Here is a 20,642-nt window from a genome sequence, read left to right on the forward strand (position 1 = left end):
CATGGAGTCTTTGCCAGGTCCAAATCTACCTATTGATATCCTATTTTACTAGCCAGCTTTAATTACCTTAAATTCCATTTAGCAAACATGGAATTTACTTTCTCCATTTAAAGTGGACAGACCTACATTTCTTTAACTTAATTTCTCTAGACATGAATTTACAATTTACAACATGTTTTATTTGTTTTAATTATAATTTAGAAACTGTCTTTCCTTAGCTTTCAAGGATTTTTTTTCTCTTATTGAAATTCAGTAATAAGATCATTAACCACCTTTATTTTAAGGCTGCTAAAATGTTTAAATTGAGGAATCACAGGGTAACTATGACTTTTAATTCCCCACATCAGAAGATTGAGTTTTAATCTATCACACTGTCTTTTCCCCACAGCTCTTTCAAAGAAAATGCCTAGGGAGTAGTGCAGATTAGAGAGTTTGGGAAAATCTTTTTCCTTTCCCTATAGTTTCTATATCCAGTTTTCTATATTACCTCTCCATCCTGCTTAGCTTAATTTGGGATCTAGGAATGCTTCTTCACATGTATAACTGCATATTTGATATTTCAATTCAAATAGAGCTCTTCTAAGAATTTTCATTTGTAACTTTGATATTACCATCCCAATATATGAAGATATATATTGAACACATATACAGACACAAGTAGAGTTTTAAAAAGACATGAAGCAGGCTAGTAAGATAGGGAATCAATAGATGGATCTGGAACTTGGCATGAAGTCGCTGTGGACATGAATAGCCACAAGACGGCTGCTGAAAGACCCTTAGCAAGATTCGGCCACATCAAAGACCTCCTCTGCAAGCCAGAAGCAGACCCAGATACTCCCCAAGGATGTTATCATTGGGCCCTCATGTGAGATTGATGGGAGAAATGGGCATTCAAAATGGTAAACAGTTAGAACTCCTCCCGTGCCATAAGCCAGGGGTGGGATAATTGACAGTTCAAAATTGAGCATGAAGCTCTCGCTCTCTCCACTGCGCCCAAACTCTGGCTGCCTTCTCCCTATCTTGGATCACTATGCAAGTAAGCTTGGGGATTTATAACCTACAAAGCAGGATTGTAGTCTGTAAATCAGCCCTCCTCATCACTTTTTAGGCTTTGTCTCTCTACCTGGGACCCCTGAACTGTTATTTTCTCCCATTTCTCTTCCTTCCCTACCTGAATAAATTACTGGACTAGCTCACCTGACCTGCTCTTGCAATTCATTTCTGCAGCATAGTCAAGAACCTAAACAAAATCTGGTAACATATTTGGTGAGCCCATCCACGAGTTTATTGCCGAGTGAAACTATAGCCTACAGCTTGTTTGAAGGCTTCCTTTTTTTTTTTTCATTTTAAATGGGTTAGCCTATGAGCCCCCATTGGATGAAATCCCAGAAGGGAAGGGGCTTGGGCATTGGAACTCACTGTGTCCATGCCACAAGCCTGGGCTTGTTACATCTGACCCCAGCGGGGTGGTCTGGGGTACAAAACAGGAGCGCACTGTGCTACTATGCTCTTTTAAGCAATTTTAGCAGCTGTCAGCTCTGCCTTTGGGGCTGGCAACCATTGTCTTCTCCTACTCTCTACCCTAGATTGTGCACAGCAGTAATGGGGAACCAGAGAGCCAGAGAGCAAGGGGCTTCTGGGGCCCATACCTTTGCAGGCCTGTCAAGTGGCAGGCAGTGCCAAAATGGATGCTGTGGAAATTCTCTTTCCCCAGGGGGAACACAAGCCAGGATACTCTTGCTTGTTTAACCTTAACCCATGTATTTACTTTCCCAATTCTTGCCACTGAATTTCTCTTTACAGATTTTTGTTAGATGCTTTGGAATGTCTTAAAAACAGTGAAACTGGGAAGCAACCTTTGCTAGAAAGGAAGCCATTGCCTCAAGGCAACAAGGCCTATTAGATAGCACCATTAATCTCTAATCAGTTAATGACCGTTGTTTTACTTTATATTTTAATTGTATTTTTGAGAATACATAGATCACAAAAATGTTACATTAAAAAATATAAGAGATTTCCATATACCCCACACCCACCGACCCCAATCCTCCCACATCAACCACCTTTTTCATCATTGAGAGATATTCGTTTCATTTGATAAACACATTTTGGAGCACTGCTGCAATGCTTGGATAATGTTTACATTGTAGTTTACACTGTCTCCCAGGACATTCAGTGGGTTATGGAAGAATATAATGTTCCGCATCTGACCATGAATATCATTTAGGACAAATCCAAGTCCAGAAAATGCCCACACATCACATCTATTCTTTCCACTCCCTCCGTTCAGCAACTACTTTGGCCACAGTCTCCACATCAATGATAACATTTCTGCCATTGCTAAAGTCATAATTTTTCTATAGTGGAACACCAGTAAGTCCATTCTTATATATTTTATTCCTCCACCCAATGGACCATGGGATGCTAACCTCCACTCTACCTCTATATTGAGAGGGAGCTAAGATCCCACATGGTTGATGGATGCAAATCTCCTGCTTTCAGTTTTAGGCACTCTTAGTTAACTGGTGTTGTGGTTGAATATCTTCACTTCCTTGTTAGCTGACCTGCATAAGACCAACCAACTGGAGACTAGAAGGTGCAACACTGCTGAAGCTCAGGGCTCAGCTGGCACATGAGCAGTCCAAAGATTCAAGTCTCCTGAGTATACACCAACTCCAGTGCCAGCCACAGGTTCTGTAAGAGTAATAGAAGAGGCATGTATAGAAAGATCACATCTGAGTTCTTCTCCATCACACTCAGGAGCACAAATTCCAGATTATGGCCCACTGACAAGGCACGGAACTCCAGAGCCAACTGCCATGATCATAGAACCTGTGTGTCACCATAGCCTCCGGGAGCACCAGTACCTGGGGTTGTATCCACTTTGTCAGTGTCTGAGATTCTGCTGAGTCATGCATAAGTGTAACCCTTCTGATGACCTCCCAACTCTCTTTTGAAGACTCTTAGCAATATAAACTTATTTGTCTTTACCATTTCCCCATTTTATTCAAGGTGTTTTTCTAGTTGCATCGCAAGTTATTGATTGGGGTTAACCCCTCAGCACTAGGGAGGCTTATCCCCAGGAGTCTTGTCCCATGCTGGAGGGAAGGTAATGCATTTACATGCTGAGTTTGGCTTAGAGAGAGGTCATGTTTGAGCAACATGGAGGTTCTCATTAGGTAATTCTTAGGCACTCTGCAACTCTAGGCATAGTTCATGTTTCAGACACACAGGTTCATAAGTATTGTCATCAATATCAAGAACTCATCATTGGGCCATCCTTCCTTGTTGGACTTTGCCATTTGTCTTGGGGGATTGTTGTTGTTCCTTTGGGCAATGTGAGAGAGCTCCCCTGGCTTGAAACTCAGTACTCCCTCTGTTGTCATTTGGAACTGTGGCTACTATGAAAATACCCAAAGAATCTTCAAATATTTTTGTATACCATATGCTGGGAAATTATCAGTCAGTAAAATCTTAAAACTAGGACTGCATGTAAAACTTCTGGAGGGATATGGCTAATATGTTTTCTGACTCTTCTCCATGGAAGGAACAGTATTCAATTTAGAAGGCATCTCATCTATTCGATTTGTCTTCCAAGTTCAAATGGCCACAGGAAGGCCTGGAACCAGGGACTCTGTTATGATCAGAGTAGCAAGAATCAGAAAGGAGTCTGAAGGAAGGGTCCGCAGGCAGGCAAAAATATGGCTGGTGCAAGTAGCTGAAACCAGGGTCTGAGGTTGATACGCGCCTCCCCTGCAGGCATCAAGTATGAGGCAGATAATCAGCCTCCTTGAAAGCCCGCTACAAAGTGCCAGCCATGTTGCCGGTGCCGGGCCCTTCGCTTCAGGCTCTCATTTACCCTGAGAGCCGCCCATTAGTACCCGCCCTCAGATTTCAAACCTCCCTAGCAACTGCCTATGGTAGCCAATCAGAGGCTTCTAGTGGCTGAGCAAATGAGCAGCTTACACGTCACCCTTTGCCATATAAAAGTGTGTGCACTTCCGCAAAAAAGCAGACCTGCGCCATCAGCCAGTCTCCGTGAGTATCCCTCGCGTCGGTCTTACCTGCTGCCAGGCCCTGCCTGCAGCGAAGCCCACTGGCTCTCACCCTCAGTAGTCAAATATTTCCTGAGATTAAACTCAAAAACTTCTGTTTGGGTAATAATGCTGTCAATCAAAGACCCTGAAATATCAGAGATGATGAGAACCAGAGTAGTAAACTGTGAAGAGTCCCCATTCCTTGGCCCTTCCATTTGGAGGACAGCCAAATATCCCCTGAGACTTATCTCACACATTTCTGAATGCCCAGAATATCTCCCACCAGCTCAACTTGGGTACACTGAACTGAAGCATCAGATATCCCCCAAGACTTATGTCACCTGCAAGGATGCCTCTAGGCCAGGCAGGCTCTGAGAGTTGAAATTTTCAGTATGCTGGGACAGGGGATCAGCTTCAAATTGTGTGGAGTGGTGAACATTTCAGGCAGAATAGGACTCTGGGATGCCAGATTGGTGGCTAAAAGATGATTCTTCATTCTTCCTAGAATAATGGGCACAACTGCTAGCATACCAACACATTCCCCATAGGAGTCTCTTTTCAGGAATCAGGAAATTCTGCCTCCTGCTGGCCTACATGGCCCCAGTATAGCCAAGAGCAGCCTCTGTAAATGACCCTGAATTCCACTTAAACCCATGTAAGAAAAGAAGACAGATAGACCTGATGTCCAGAAAGCTCAAGTCATGTCTCCTTAAATAAATGAAAAATTAAACCTCAATCTTCTATTAGTTTAAACTCAGTTGTGCCTATGAAAGTTATGAATAGAGACCAACATCCAGACCAGTTAATAAGAATCTCCTGGACAATAAGAAAACTCATGTGCCATCAGTTGAGATCAAAGAGCTTCTAGAAATGCTGAAGTTATAAATATTTTGTTTGTATGTGTGCTTAACCTTGCATTCACCTATGAAATCTGTGTTTAACATTGTCAGTTTACTTGTGCCTTGGAAATCAGATTTGGGGTTTACCTGTTAAAAATTGAGTAATGGTGAAAGGTCACCTAATTACAAGCCTTTAAATGTCAATACTGTCTTGGGAGTGGATTTAATGTATAAATCACAAGTGGAATTTATTTAATTGCTAGTTGTGGTTAAGTATAAGGAATTTGAAAAAGCCTCTTCTAAACTGAAGCATTTAAATGCCCATTTCTAAGAGCCATTATTAGCTAGAAACAGCAAAAAGTAACTTCATAGCAGTAAAATCTGTCTGGATGTCACCTCGATTGCTTATTCAAGTGGTGGTAATAAAAAAGTTTCCTTGATTCCTTTGGAAATCTTGTTTTCTTTTTTTTTTCTTTTTTTTTAAGAAAGGAGTAGTTTTTCCTCTACTGCTAAAATAAAATACCTGCTAAATAATGTCTTCATGGTAGAAGTGTAAAGTTAAAAATCAAAGTATTAAATCTTCATTTGATATGTAATGCATTGTATACAAAGTTTTTAATAAGTATAAAAATCAAGAGATGAACTTCAGCATTGTCAAATTTTCTTGTGCTTTCAAAAAACTCCCTTGATACACTGCAGGTTGCCTCAACATTTGAGATTTTGGTGAAGTTATTCACTGATCCCTAAAGTAATAAAATCATCTACTACGTCTCTGGTTGTGCTCCTAAAGTCGATGGAGACTACATTGCAGTTTCAAACTCCTGCAGCAGCCAGTGATGGCTCAGTACAGACAAATGTACAATGGATATCACCTCCAGATTGGCATTGTTTCATAGTACTGAAGGGTGCTACACACCAGGCAGGTGGAATACAGGAACCTACCTTCCTAGCTTCTCCCTAAGGTCAATGATGGTGCAACTTGTTGGCTCTGTGAAGGACATACCAAGTGAAACAGTGATCACCACAGTACTGTGAGTAGAAGTTAAACATAACTGGCATTATGGCCTGATCCCATGGAGATATAAGATGTAAGGTATTGCAAACCTGAAACATATACTTGTTAATTGAACCTCAAAAAGAAACTTATGAATTGGATAATACATTAATAAGTATTAAGTACTATACCTAATCCCATTCTAGATATAAATTTAAGAGGTTCCCATGTACCCCAATCCCCACCTCCCAACCTCAAAAAAAATGACTCTTTCTTCAGGGTGGCACTTTCATTTCATTTGATGAATTCATTTTGGAGCACTGCTACACCACATGAATTATTGGTTACATTGCAATTTACACCCCCCCCCAGGCCCATTCAGTGGGTTAAGGATATATATATATAATGCCTCATGTCTGTCCCTGCAATATCATTGAGGACAATTCCAAGACCCGAAAATACCCCAATATCAAAACTCTTCTTCACTCTCCCTGCCTTCAGCACCTCCTGTGGCCCTCGTCTCCACATAAATGATACAAATTCTTCCACTGCTATAGTCACAGTGATTCTAGCATAGAATACCAATAAGTCCACTCTAATTCACGTTTATTCCTCCATCCTGTAGACTGAGGGAGGGTGATGTCCACTCCACCTCTAAATTGAGAGGGGGCTTAGACCCCACATGGTTGATGGATGTGATTCTCCTGCTTGCAGTTGTAGACACATTGGGTCACTGGTGTGCTGGTTGACTATCCTCCCCTCCCTGTTAGCTGACCTGGGTAAGTCCAATGAAGCAGAGAGTCGGGGTTGCAGCTCTGCTGAGGGTCAGGGTCCAGCTGGCACATGTCCTATTCATGTTCACAAATTCCAAAATAGTGTCCACTAGCACAGCACGGAACTCCAAGGCTATCTGCCATTACCCTAGGACTTGGTTGTCTCTGCAGCCCTCAGGGGCACCACTTCCTGGGGTTATATCTCCATTCAGTTTCTCTGGGATCCTACTGAGACATGCATAAGCAAATCCTTTGATGACCTCCTGATTTATTTTGAGGTCTCTTAGCAATATAACTCATTTGCCTCTACCATTTTTATTCAAGTTGTTTTCAACTTTCATCATTAGGTAATGATTGATAGTAATCCCTCAGTCCCAGGGAGGCTCATCACCAGTAGTCATGACCCATGCTGGGGGAAATGTATTGCATTAACATGCTGATTTTTGCTTAGACAGTGGCCACATTTGAGTAAAATGGAGGCTCTCAGGAGGAAACTCTTACACACCTTGCAACCCTAGGCCTAGTTGAAATTCAGAAATATTTTTTATTATCATTTTTTAAAGACACATGTAAAGCATAAAATGTTACAATAAAAAATATAAGAGGTTAGCATATACCCTCCTCTCCACACTCCCACTCCTCCTACATCAACAGTTTCAAGCACAAAGACCCATAAGCATAATCATCAGTACGAAGGACCCATCACTGAAACTTTCTTTTTCACTGTCCTTTCCCTTGTACTTGGGGGATTGCTTCTCCTCCATTGGGGAGTGCAACAGAGATTCCCAGAATGGGAACTCAGCACTTCCTTAGTTGTCCTGTGATACTCTACCTCTTATGTCATAACCCATCAACATCCAAACATATCTATATATTCTATATGCATGCCTTGGAAAACTCCTTCCCACACATGCATCCCCCATCAAGGACATGCCGCATCTGTGCTCCTCCCCTGACATAGTTGAAACCCCCTGTAATCCAAAACTTCTTAAAAAAATGAAGCCTAATATCTTGCCAAATTCAGTTAAGAGGAAAATGCGATAGTAATGATAGGTTAAAGATTAGAATTAGAATATATAACAATTTAGAAAAACTAAAATAAAGTAAAAAATGAACTGGAATAATAGAATGAAATATATTATAAGAAAATTTTTGATGTTTTCCCTTTCATCACTGTAATAGGTTTTGCCCTGTATGTACAGTGGCAAGGCAATCTCTTCCATTTCTTCCTCAGTGTCTCCATTTTTTGTGTGTGTCTTCAAAAAAGTTTTAGGTCACAGTAAAGCCATATATAGACCATAGGGAACTCCCACGGGCTCAATATCAAACCCATTTCCCCCTTCCCGAGAAATGATCTTTATACATGTGAATATTACATTTGATGCGACTGATGTACAGATATTGAAACACAGATAATAATCATAGTTTCAATATTGTGTGCATTATTGTATACATTTTAGACTGCACACTCATAAAATTTTGGTTACATAATTGTTTACATTATAGTCTACATTTTTATAAATTTTTGGTGATATTTATATATTTATTTACTTCTATTCCTTTAATTTTTTATTATCTTTTTAAAAGATAAATAGATCTAACAAAATGTAACATTATAAAATATAAGGGGCTCCCAGATCCCCCACTCCCCACACCTGTCACTCATCCCGCATCAACTTCTTTCAGGATGAATGAGTTTATATGGCTATGAGTCTCCAAAAAGAGCTGGGAGGTTATCAGAGGAGTTGCCCTTATGCACACCTCAGCAGAGTCTCAGAGACAGATAAAATAGATACAACCCTAAGCATTGGTTCTTCTGAGGGCTCCAGAGACCCACAGGTGCTATTGTCATGGAAGATGGAGTTCAGTGTCATGTCAGTTGGCCCTACTTTGGAGTTCGTGTTTCTGTGTGATGGAACTGGACTCAGATATGATTTTTGTCCACAAGTCTCTCCTGTTACTTTTACCAGAATTGTAGTTCATGCTGGGGTTTAATGTATACCCAGGGTTCCTGAATCTCTGGACTGACCATGTAATAGCCAGGCACTGAGCCTCAACAGACTTGCAACTCCTACACTCTGGTTTATTGGACTTACCCCACTCAGCTAACAAGGAGGTGAAGAAGGTCAACCATCACAGAGGGAGCCAAGAGTGCCTACAACTGAAAGCAGGAGGATTGCATCCAGCATCCATGTGGATCTAAGCCCACTCTTGATATAGATGTGGAGTGGACACACCATTCCAAGGTCCACAGGATGGAGGAATAGAGTATGAATTAGAGTGAAATTACTGATATTCTATTCATGAACTGTTGTGATTAGTAATTGAAGAAAATGTGGCATTGGTGTGGAGAAAGTGGCCATGGTGGCTGCTGGGGATAGGGAGTGGGAGGATGAGATGAGATGGGGAAATTTTGGGACTTGGTGTTGTCCTGGGTGAGGCTGCAGGGACAGTTACCGGACATTGTATGTCCTCCCACGGCCCACTGGGTGGGCTGTGGGAGAGTGTGGGCTGTGGTGTGGGCCATTGACCATGAGGAGCAGCCGTGCTCAGAGATGTATTCACCAAATGCAATTAATGTCTCATGATGATCGAGGAGATTGTTGTTTTGGGGGGAAGAGTGGGGTGAGGGGAGTGGGGTATATGGGGACCTCGTATTTTTCTAATGTAATATTAAAAAAATAAAGACAAAAATAAATTTAAAAAATTAAAAAAACAGAAAAACACAGCTCAACGAGTTATGGAAACATTGTTTCTATAAAGTTCATTCCAGGAACTTTGATCTCATCTAATTCCAACTACTAACTCAGATGTTCCTCTAGAGTTCAGGAAGATACACAGATGAAGCAGATTAAACGGCCTAGTCACACCTTATTAATGAAAAAAAAATAGAAAAAATGCTAATCTTATTCATAGCTCACAAAACCAGATTTCTGATTCTTTTTTTAACCTTTAGCATTAATATAGTACCAACTTCAGTGTCATCTCGGGCAAAACACTCACTTCCTCTGCTCTTCAGCCTTCCTATTTTTAAAAGGAAGATAAAAGCATATTTCAGGCCAATCACTGCACTTTTTGAGGTAAAGCTCATGTGTTGTAACTGAAAGTGTTTTGTAAACTTTAAGGTGCTACTCTAATATCATAGCAAAAGATGACAGGGTGTGCCCAGGTACAGGGTAATTGGTATTCCTATCATTTATAATGTTCCAGAGATAGAAACAGGAAAGGGGGAGCCAAGTAAAATTGTCCTCAGTTAAATATGTGCCAAGGTGAAAGACAGCAAGGAACTCTTCTATCTTTCCTGTTAAACAGAAAAGGAAGGTGGTAAAGAGAATATTTGCTAATAAAGTGGTTTGCCAATAGAGGAGTGGGTGATTAAATAGTCTATAGTCATTGTTTTAAAATGTGTGTACATGTGTACAAAATATCAGCTCTAGAATATACCTTCATGTAATGAGCAATGAACCATGTAAATATTTCAATAAAACCTAATTTCAGATCTGTAAAAAGAAAATATAGTACCAACTTTGCTGTTGCTTCCAAAATATTAAAGTTGTGTTCTTAAGTATATTCCATATAATATATTATTTGTATGTTCCGATTGTATCAGCACATTCTTAAAAATGTGTAGAAGTCCATTCCTTCTTTTATATTATTAACCACAATTCTCATCTCCTTCCAAAATCATTTTTATACATTCCCAATATCATCCTCCAGCTGTCCTCCATATAACGATAATTTCACTTGACTACTTATTTCAGCCACATTCACATCCACAAATCAGTGTTTCTTACATTCATTTTTTGTAGCCTTCAATTGCCACCATTACCACCTATTTATATTTTACCTGATTAAACATTCTACATACATCCCACATTCCATCTGCCACCAACCTATACTTCACAGCTCCACTCCAGAAGTCTACTCATTGTATTTAGATCCTATCAGTGAGACTATAAAATATTCTTCCTTTTGTGTCTGAATTTGTTCAACCTAATATTCTCAAAGTTCCTGCTTGTTGTCATGTGCTTATCCAATTGATTTCTTGGTACAGCGGAATAATAACCCAATGTATGAATATATTACATTTTGTTTATCCATTCATCAGTTGATGGACACTTACATTGTTTCCATCTTTTAGCAATTATGAATAATATAATTGTACTATTAATTATAACCCATAGATTCCTTTACGGTTCACTATAGTGCACAAGTCTTATCATTGCTTACCTTTAATTTGTATTTTAGCAACATATATACTACCAATATTTCCCCTATTACTCCACATTCAGTTATATAATTTACTAATGTTAATTATATTCACAAAGTTGTGTTACCATCATGACTATACATTAACAAATCTAATTAAGTGATCTTTTGAGGCTCAAGTTTCTTTTTCAGTCTGTTCCTATTCTACTCTATGTGGATGATTTACTTAACATGAATTTACTCTTTTTTTCTTTTGCATTTATTTTTTTCTCTGTTATCTTAAACATTTCATTAAAAAATATAGGAAGTCCGCATATACCCCCACCCCCCTCATCCCAATCCTCTCACATCAACAACCTCTTTCAACATTGTGTGGCACATTCATTGCATTAGGTGAATACATTTTGGAACACTGCTGCACCACATTGCAGCTTACATTCTCCCCAGTCCACCCAGTGGGCCATGGAAGGACATAAAATGTCTGGCATCTGTTCCAGCAGTACCACCCAGGAAAATTCCCCCACTTCATATTTCTTCTTCCCTTTCCCTACACTCAGCAGCTACCGTGGCCACTTTCTGCACATCAATGCTTCAATTTCTTCCATTACTGATCACAATAGTTCCATTGTAGAATATCAGTAAGTTCATTCTAATCCATACTCTATTCCTCCATCCTGTGGACAATGGGATGGTTGTGTACACTCCACTTCTATATCAAAAGGGGGCTTAGATGCCACATGGTTGTCAGATGCAATTCTTCTGCTTGCAGTTGTAGGTGCTCTCAGCTCCCTGGTGTGGTGGCTGACCTACTTCACCTCCCTGTTAGCTGACCAGGGTAAGTCCAAGGAACCGGATGGTAGGAGTTGCAAGTCTGCTGAGCCTCAGGGTCCAGCTGTCACATGGACAGTCCAGAGATTCATGTCTCCTGAGTATACATCAAACCTAGCACCAACCACAGGTTCAGTGAAAGTGACAGAAAAAGCATGCATAGAAAGGTTACATCTGAATCCAACTCCATCACACTCATGGACACAAACTCCAAACTAGGGCCAACTCACATGGCACTGAACTCCAGAGCCATCTGCCATGACCATAGAAGCAATGGGTCTCTGTAGTCCTCAGGAGAACCAGTACCTGAGTTCTATCTACTTTGGCTGTCTCTGGGATTCTGCTGAGGGGTGCATATGCATGACTCCTTTGATGACCTCCCGACTCTTTTTTGGACACTCATAGACATATAATCTCATTTGTCCTTTCATGTTCCCCCTTTTATTCAAGGTCAAAAAGCAGATTTTAACACCTGACATTAACTGTAGGTTGACATAGTCCTCTTGTCTGAGTTAACCCTTTACTCAAGGTCTTTTCCTAATTGCATCACCAGCTGGTGCCTGCCTACCATGAAGTTTTGACAACTGTAGCTTTGTATTGTATTTTAAGTTCAAGTAACATCATCCATTCCATTTCATTTTTCCTTTTAAAAAGTTTTTGGCTATTTGGCACCCCAGTCACTTCCAAATATATTTGGTAATTTGCTTTTCCAAGTCTGTTTATAAGTGCTGTTGGAAATTTATTGGAATTGGGTTAAATCTGTAAGTCAATTTGGAAATGACTGACATCTTAATTATATTAAGTCTTCCAATCAGTCAATATGAAATATGCTTTCATTTGTTTAGGTCCTATATCACTTGCTGTAGGAATGCTGTGTAATTTATGCCTACAAGTTCTTTACATCTTACTTAAGTTTATTCCTAGATATTTAATTCTTTTAATTGCTATTGGAAATAGAATTTTTAAAATTTGTCTTCAGATTTCTCATTACTGTTGCACAGAAAAACTGATTTTTGCCTCTTGCTCATATATCCTGCCACTTCACTGAACTGTTTAATCATCACTAGTGGCTATGCTCAGATTTTTTTTTTGGCTTTCAACGTGTAGAATCATTGCATCTGCAATTAATGAAAGTTTGTCTTTTCCGAACTGGATGCCATTTATTTGTTTTTCTTGTTTAAGTGCTCAAGTAAGTACTTCTAATACAATGGTAACCATGAGTGGGGACAGTGGGCATTTTTGACTTGTTTCAGATCATAGAGAGGAAGCCTCCAGCCTTTCATCATAGAGTATGATGATAGCTATAGAGTTTTCTTATAGGCTCTTTATCATGGTGAGGAAGTTTCCATCTAATCCTATCTTTTGAGGTGGTTTTATCAAGAAGGAGGCTGTGTGTTGTTGAATGTCTTTTCTGTGTCTGTTGAGATGGCCATGTGATCACAGACTGAGTCAGCTAATGCTTCCTCTTCTCAAAATTTGAAAGATTTTAGGCAGAATAAGTATTACTTCTTTCTGGAATGATTGACATAGTTTGCCCATCCATCTGGTCCTGTGATTTTCTTGATAGACAGAATTTTATCACTCTTTCAATCACATTGCAGATGATTGGACTGTTTCGTTCTTGAATTTCTTCTTTCATCAACATAGTTTGATGTGCCTTTCAAGAAATCTGTACCCTTCATCTAAATTGTCCATATTAATGGCAATATATTTTTTTTCAATATATCCTCTTATAATACTCTGTTTCTTTGGGGTCAGTGGTGATACACACTCTCTCATTTCTGATTTTATTTATTTGCATCAACACTCTTTTTTTCTTTGCTAGCCTACCTAAGTGATTTTCAATTTTATAATTTTTTTCAAAGAATCATTTTTGGTTTTCTTTCTTTATTCTTTCTAATTTTTCTTAATCTCAATTTCATTTAATTCTGCTTTATTCATTATTTCTTTCCATTTGCATGCTTTGGGATTTGATAGTTGTTCTTTTTCTACTTCCTCCAGGTGTGTAGTTACGGTTTTGTTTCTGGCTCTTCATTTATTTTAAATGTACTTATTTAAGGCAATGAGCTGCCTTCTTGGCACTAATTTAGCTGCATCCAATACATTTTATGTTTTTTCTCATTTTCATTTGTTTGTGGTAGTTAATATTTATCTGAGTTCCGCCAAGACAAACTGCCTGTTTAAGTGTGTGTTTAACTTCCATATAATTTTTCTAATTATGTTCTCGACCCTTTTTGATTTCCAGCCTCATTTCACAGTAGTCAGAAAAAGTGCTTTGTGTAATTTCAATATATCTAAATTTGTTGAGACTTGCTGTATGTGCTTGCATTTGTCTCCCCAAGTTTGAGGAAATTGAAATTGTTCTGCATGAATTTTCAAAGACAGATACAAACTATTATAAATGTCAAAATCCACAAAAATGTATGGTGCAAATTGAAAACCATATTGCAAACTATAGACTGTGGTTTGTAGCAATGCTTCTGTATGAATTCACCAATTGGCATAACTGCTCCATACTAATGAAAGATGCTATTGATATTGGAAAATATGAATGGGGGTGGTAGAAGGGCACATGGATACCCTCCATGTTTCTGCTCTAACATTTCTATAATCTAAAACTTCTTAAAAATAAAGTAAAAAATAACTCCAAGCTCACACACTGAAACTCTATTTAAACCTGATTCAGAAGATTTCAAAGTTCTTATCTTCCTTTCAGATTCTAGAGCTATCACTTTTCTAAAAAAAATGCCTTGCTCCATATTCATAAACTTTTTCCACAGTCACTTGTCAATGCTTGGAGTCTCAATCACTGATACCACTCTCTTCCACTAAGCCTCCTTTAGATTATCTAGAACCAAGCAACAAGTTCTTCTTGGCAAAGTAGAGTAAGTGAAATTTCAGCCACAAAGCCAGGATTTAAGAAGAGAAAAATGTTATTACATGGTAGGTCTTCTTCTGTCCATCATGTATTGGAAAAGGAGACATTGCCCCTCAATATTACCAGGGAAGGGTCACCTGGATATGATTGCATTTGCCTTTTGATAGCTCTTTCTTCCAATTTTGAACTCTTGGACAACAAGCATAAATGCAATCTTTGTCATAATGTCCACCCTACATATTCTCAAATATTGCAAGGAACTTACCAGCCTCTAAGACTAGAAAAAGGCCACACTGGAACACAGTGATATGTGTCCTTCACTCCTACCTGGAATGTATAAGGAATAAGTCCTTGTTGTCTGTTTAGGTTGTCTGTTTGTTTCTAGGGCTTTGTCAGCTCTACTATCCATAGCCTTAGGGATCATTACTACCTCTAGTCAGAGGAGGCAAGCTTGAGTGTGGTAGACCATAAATTTGTGCGGTATTCCCAACACTTAAAATCCCTGCCTTGTAAGGGTATGGGCCTGCATGATGGTCACATCTTCAAATTCCCTTCCAAGTCAGTTGCCTTAAGTCTTTTACTTTTTACATCGTGGTAATAGAAATCTATCGTTGCCTGTGTCATCAATGTTTGATGTCGTAGAGTGTAGGGGATGCTTTCCTGATATGTTTCTCTGCCTTATGTTAAGAAAAGACAAGAGTTTCTTACATAAGGCCATGTTCCCCCAAAAGTACAAATATTTGAGGAAACCAATCTGGAGGTGGAGGAATGAATCAATATAACTTGCTAACCTATGGGTTTAGGATGCTTTTATAAGGACTGAAGGTTGTCACATTTTAGGAATTCATAATGCAAATGCACATTTATTTTAACGTTGTCCTTAAGCTACTGATTTCCAAGATTTGAATTTAGCGTGTCTGCTGCTTATCCAGGCAGTGACACATTGATTTGTGGGTGGCTGTGATCCATTGTATGGCATGAAGGCTTATGTCTGCCATATCGGGTGTATTGTGTGGCTACTCTGGGACCTACATGTTTTAGGCTGCCCATCTTTATGGACTCTGGAGTGCATGATTCCAGGATGCTCTTGCCTAAATCTTGACAAACATGAGTCCTTCATGACACAGCATTGTTCTCATGCAATGAACACCAATTCAATGACTAGACCTGCTGCACTGACAAAGGTTAGACTAAATTGCCTGGAGAGAAGGTTGTCCCTGGAGCCTTATTATCCGTGGACTTGATGATATCATAGCACCTATGGGTGAAGAGGATAATCCAAACATGTTTTCAACCATTGGTTTCCACCTGGTGCAGGACCTCAGATGCAGAGCCCAAGGGCAAAATATGTTCCAGTTCCCCCTATTGTCTTTGAGGATATGGAAAAGATGAATAAAAAGACATCATTCCAGGAATTAGATTTCCCTTTCCAGGTCATAATAATATCCAGCACAAACATCCATATGTATATTTATATATATTTATATATATATATATACACTTCAGGCTACAGGTTCCATTTCAGCTCTGTCTGCTAAATACTGTGCACAGACTTAAAGCTTTGGCTCTGATTCAGGGAGACATTTCTGTGATGTACCCATTTATTTTCATTTTCCTGCTCCTTCATCTTCCCCTCTCAGCATGGCGATTGACTGATCCTGCCTGCTTCATCAGAATGAAACCCAGTGTATTTAAGGAAGGAGATCTGATTATAGGTGGTTTTTTCCCCCTTTATACATTTATAACATACGATGGGAGCACCAAACCCTCCAAGGAAGTCTATATGAAGCAGTAAGTGCTTTTGAACTCATTTTCTGCTTGATTGTTACAATGAAAACTGCCTAGGCAATCTGCAGGTGGCTTGATCAACATACTCCACGTTACCTGTCCTCTCCATCCCACTTGCTATTCACATCCCAGAATGTAATTTATTTTTTCTGTTTCTACTGGAAATTTTTCTGTGGGAATGAATATTATATTTTTCTTCCTTTTAGTTCATTTCCAGTGCTGGAATCCAAGTGAGACAACCCTCTCCAAAAAACTCCACCCTCCTTGCCTTTCCCTCTGCTTCTGCACCACAAGCAGTGGATCAAGTGATATTCTTTAGAAATGCAATCCACTGGTGTTAGAGCTTTGCTAAGTGGTTACAGGAAAATATGTCTGTTCCCCAAACAATGGTTTGCAAATTTTTCTTTCCCCATGAGTATAGATGCTAATAATCTTACCAAGATGCCCCAGATACCTGTGTCCCCCATGCATGGACAGACTTCTTAAAACAGGCATCTGACTACTGTTTGAAATATCTCTGTATCATCACCTGTCAGGGTTCCTTCATGCATCCTCCAGCTGCCTGCCAGTCTAGGGATAAGAGATGAATGATTTGTGAGATATTTTCCACTCCAGCTTCATTCTCATTCATGTGGGCATTTAAACTACTTTGCTTTGTAGATTTCTGTGACTGCAAGATCTATATCTGACGGTCTAATTAATGAAATGATGAAATGAAACTTCAAGGGAACACGTTTCAATAAAATTGATTAAAAAATTTCCGGGGATTCCAGCAAATAGTTTCTGCTCACATGAGAATAAGGAGTTCCACACAATAAAATATTGGGTTAATGCTTTTTTGAAAGTGCCAGATACATATGATTTGCAAGAAGCTGAGCAAAATTTTGACAGGGAATGGAAAGATTAGGAATTTGAGACCTTTTTCTCCTTTGAAAAATTTTGCAACTAAGTTTTCTTTCTTTTCGTTTCTGGATATTTGTCTGCCTATCTTTCATTCTTTAATACTCCTCCAATGCTTCCCTGCTTATTTCCTCTCCATAATTTTCAAAACATATTTGTCCCATTGTTGTCAATGTCTTTGATGTACACACCTAATTCTGAAGGAGGCTGGTGATTGCTGTTTTTCAGTGCAGTTCAACTTGTTTCATTCAGAGACATTTTGAAATGAATTTCCTGGTGTAGAAGGCCAGATTTTCTCATGTGTCCCAGCTTGTTTTAAGAACACTTTAATGCCGAGGGACAGAGTGGTGTTGTGTCTGACAGAGTAGGAGGCACTAACTGCTTCCCTTCTTATACTCTGCTGGGCACTCAAACCACCTCAGGAAAATATACACCTTGACAGATTTTTTTTTTTTTTAATTTTGTCTGAAAATAAATCCCGATGTGACAGTAAAATGCACTTGCAAATATATAAGGTTTTTTCACCTGGGAGTCATATTCACTAGTCTCAGCAGGCACAGTGCCCACTGCTCACAAGCCTGGAGGGTGTGATGATTTGCCTTTCAGGATTTTGGCCATTTTTTCTATTCATGTACAGGCTTTTTCACCTTTTAAGAATATTTTTCTTATTGAAATTAACAAGAACTTGTTCATTAAAAATTCATTTTATTTTGTTCTTGCTTGTTTTAAATATTTTTCTATAACACATGTTGAAGTAAAAAAGAGCATGAAATTTCACTTAAAGTAAAATTTAGGTGTAATTTCTTTTATTCTGTGTGCCTTTTTGGTCAGGTCTCCCTAGTCTACAGTTTGAAAAATAGATGTGCTAATTTTACTATTTAATTTTTCCTCTGAGACTTGGAAAGATTTTGCCTCAAGTATGAATTAGATAACATCAATTCTATATACCAAAATTATTTACTTTCACCACTAGTCAAACAGGTCATTATTCTTGTACTGTTTTTCAAGACCAGCTAGATAATGCGTGGAAGAGTCACTTAAACACAGATTGTTTCTCCATTTTATATTCTGTCCTGGTGCTATATCCATATCTTCCATTCTATTTAAAATATTTTCCCTAATAAAAAATTGCAACTATTGGTTTTTCTGTTATATTCTCCCCTTAGCATTCTCAATTATTTTCACTAATTTCCTGAACTTACCATGCTTCCAGAAAACCTCTTAAGCCATATTAACATTACCTTATAAATATCTCGATGAATTTTTAAAAGTTTATACTAATATACAAATCATCCAAATTTTCCATTTTAAGCACTGTTAAGTGTACAATACAGTGGTATTAATGATATTCACATTTATTGTGCTGTCATCACCAATATCCATTACCCAAAGGTTTTAATCGTCTCTAATAGAAAACCCTCACCCACTAAAAAATAATTCCCTTTCTCCTTCTCATCCTCTGGGCCCTGTAACTTGTAATGTTTAATTGTTTTAACTTTTTTTTAACCAAACAATATTATTGATGCATATTCATGGAGCATACAATTCATCAAAAATGCACAATCAATGATATTTGGTATAATCACATATTTGTGCATTCATCACTTCAATCATTACTGGACCATTTTCATTAATTCCATCATAATACTACTAAACTTTTATAGAATGTTTGTTTGCAGACCATTGACATAGTTGTGACATTTTTTAGGAGGTGCGAGGGATTGAACATGAGACCTCATACATGGGAAGCAGGTGCTCAACCATAGAATTAAACCCAGTTCCCTGTTTTTTTGATGCTTTTACATTCCTCAATAGATCTTTATGGTACTGTTCATTGGTAACAGAGGAATTGATTTATGGGTAAATTTACTGTGAATTTATTGTTAATAAATTTCTTAATAATAATCAATCATGATTATGTTAATTGTTATTATATTAAAATGCATAAATGAAATTGCCCAATATTATACCATTAATAATATTAAAGAATTTATTATTAATTTATTGCTATCATATCTATTTCCCATAAAGCTTTAATAAATTATTGATATTATATTTAAATGCCATTAACAGTTGTATATATTCGGTTGACTACTTCCTTATCAATTACAAACAATTTTCACATTTCCTCTTGGGCTTCCCATGTGGCCCATCTTACTTCCATGAAAAGATTGTGGTTTGCTCCTTTCTTTCCATTCTTATTTGCCTGTTATTTAATCGCTAGCAATTCCAGTAAGGTACAAAGCAATCCTGAAATTAACAGGTCTTATCCTTACCTTGATTTTAAAGGAAATTCTTTTTGTTCAGGGATTCATCAAGCAAATTACATCCCATGATACATGAGGCATATGACATTCTCCATCAGCAAACTTGGCTAATGGTTTTGGCTCATTCAGATCTGGAATGGGGAGAGTATCTGCCTGTGCAGATCAGTTCCTGGGTGGGGGTGATCCTTCATTACCTCACCCTCAGCCACCTCCAATTTTTACTCACTATCTCTCCATATAAGCAGAGTCTAATTTCTGATTTTGAGTGTTTTTTTGTGTGTGCGTGTTTATTCATATTAAAATACTCTTCTCCTAAACAAATATATTCATTTACATGCTCAATTTTCTTTAATGTTTTATCAACTTCTATGAGTGCATACATTTTAATCATTGCAGAAAAGTGAAGACTGATAGGAAATTATTATCTAATTTGCTAATAGTCTTTTTTTAAAAGATTGTTTCATATTATTTTCTGCATGGTGTTTTTTTCCCTATGTATTAGAAGAGTTTCCTTCGGGGTAATTCAATTTTTTCCATAGAGATTTTATCATCCTACTTCCTTGTAAAACGTGATTACAGGACACATTTAAAGAAATAAATGAAAACTTGAAAACCAAAGTATGCAATTAGTTACAAAGATACACAAGATTACTAAAGATAATAGCCATAATTAACCATAGGTAAGCATATTTATAGATGGGTGAGGGAAAAATGCATCCTTAGGAATCAAATTGTGCATTCATAATAATAAAATGTTCAAATCTGCACAAAGGAAAAGCAATTATTATAAATATATAAAGATATAGTAGCCTCAAATAAATAAACAATAAAGAGAAACAAGATATAAAATCAGGCATCATAGTGAGAAATTTCAACATTTCTCTCTCAAACGAGAAAATATATCTATTAAATATAAATTATATTTGAAAAAATTTACAAGGTTGTTTTTTGGAGCACATTTGGAAACCTGTGTCTAATGGTGAAATGTACAGCATGGAATAGCTATTACTGTGTTAATCAAGTCTGTAAAAAAGGACTTTTGAAATGAAAGCAGATTTTCATTCTTCTTGGAAATTCTTTTGCTTGGTAATAAAAATGTAAAGAATTTCATTTGTGCCCAGAAATGGCT

At 38.0% G+C, this 20,642-nt stretch overlaps 1 protein-coding gene across 1 annotated transcript in view; it reads left to right on the forward strand.

The window, feature by feature from the left end:
- The window catches only part of LOC131276780 (vomeronasal type-2 receptor 116-like), a 55,229-nt gene that overhangs the window by 19,743 nt on the left and 14,844 nt on the right, over nucleotides 1-20,642 (forward strand). Inside the window, exon 2 of the mRNA XM_071212785.1 lies at nucleotides 16,199-16,349. Coding sequence (XP_071068886.1) covers nucleotides 16,199-16,349 — 151 coding nt within the window. The remainder of the gene's footprint in view (nucleotides 1-16,198; nucleotides 16,350-20,642) is intronic.

Source organism: Dasypus novemcinctus, chromosome 30 (genome assembly GCF_030445035.2).
Source record: "Dasypus novemcinctus isolate mDasNov1 chromosome 30, mDasNov1.1.hap2, whole genome shotgun sequence".
NCBI classification, from domain to species: Eukaryota; Metazoa; Chordata; class Mammalia; order Cingulata; family Dasypodidae; genus Dasypus; species Dasypus novemcinctus.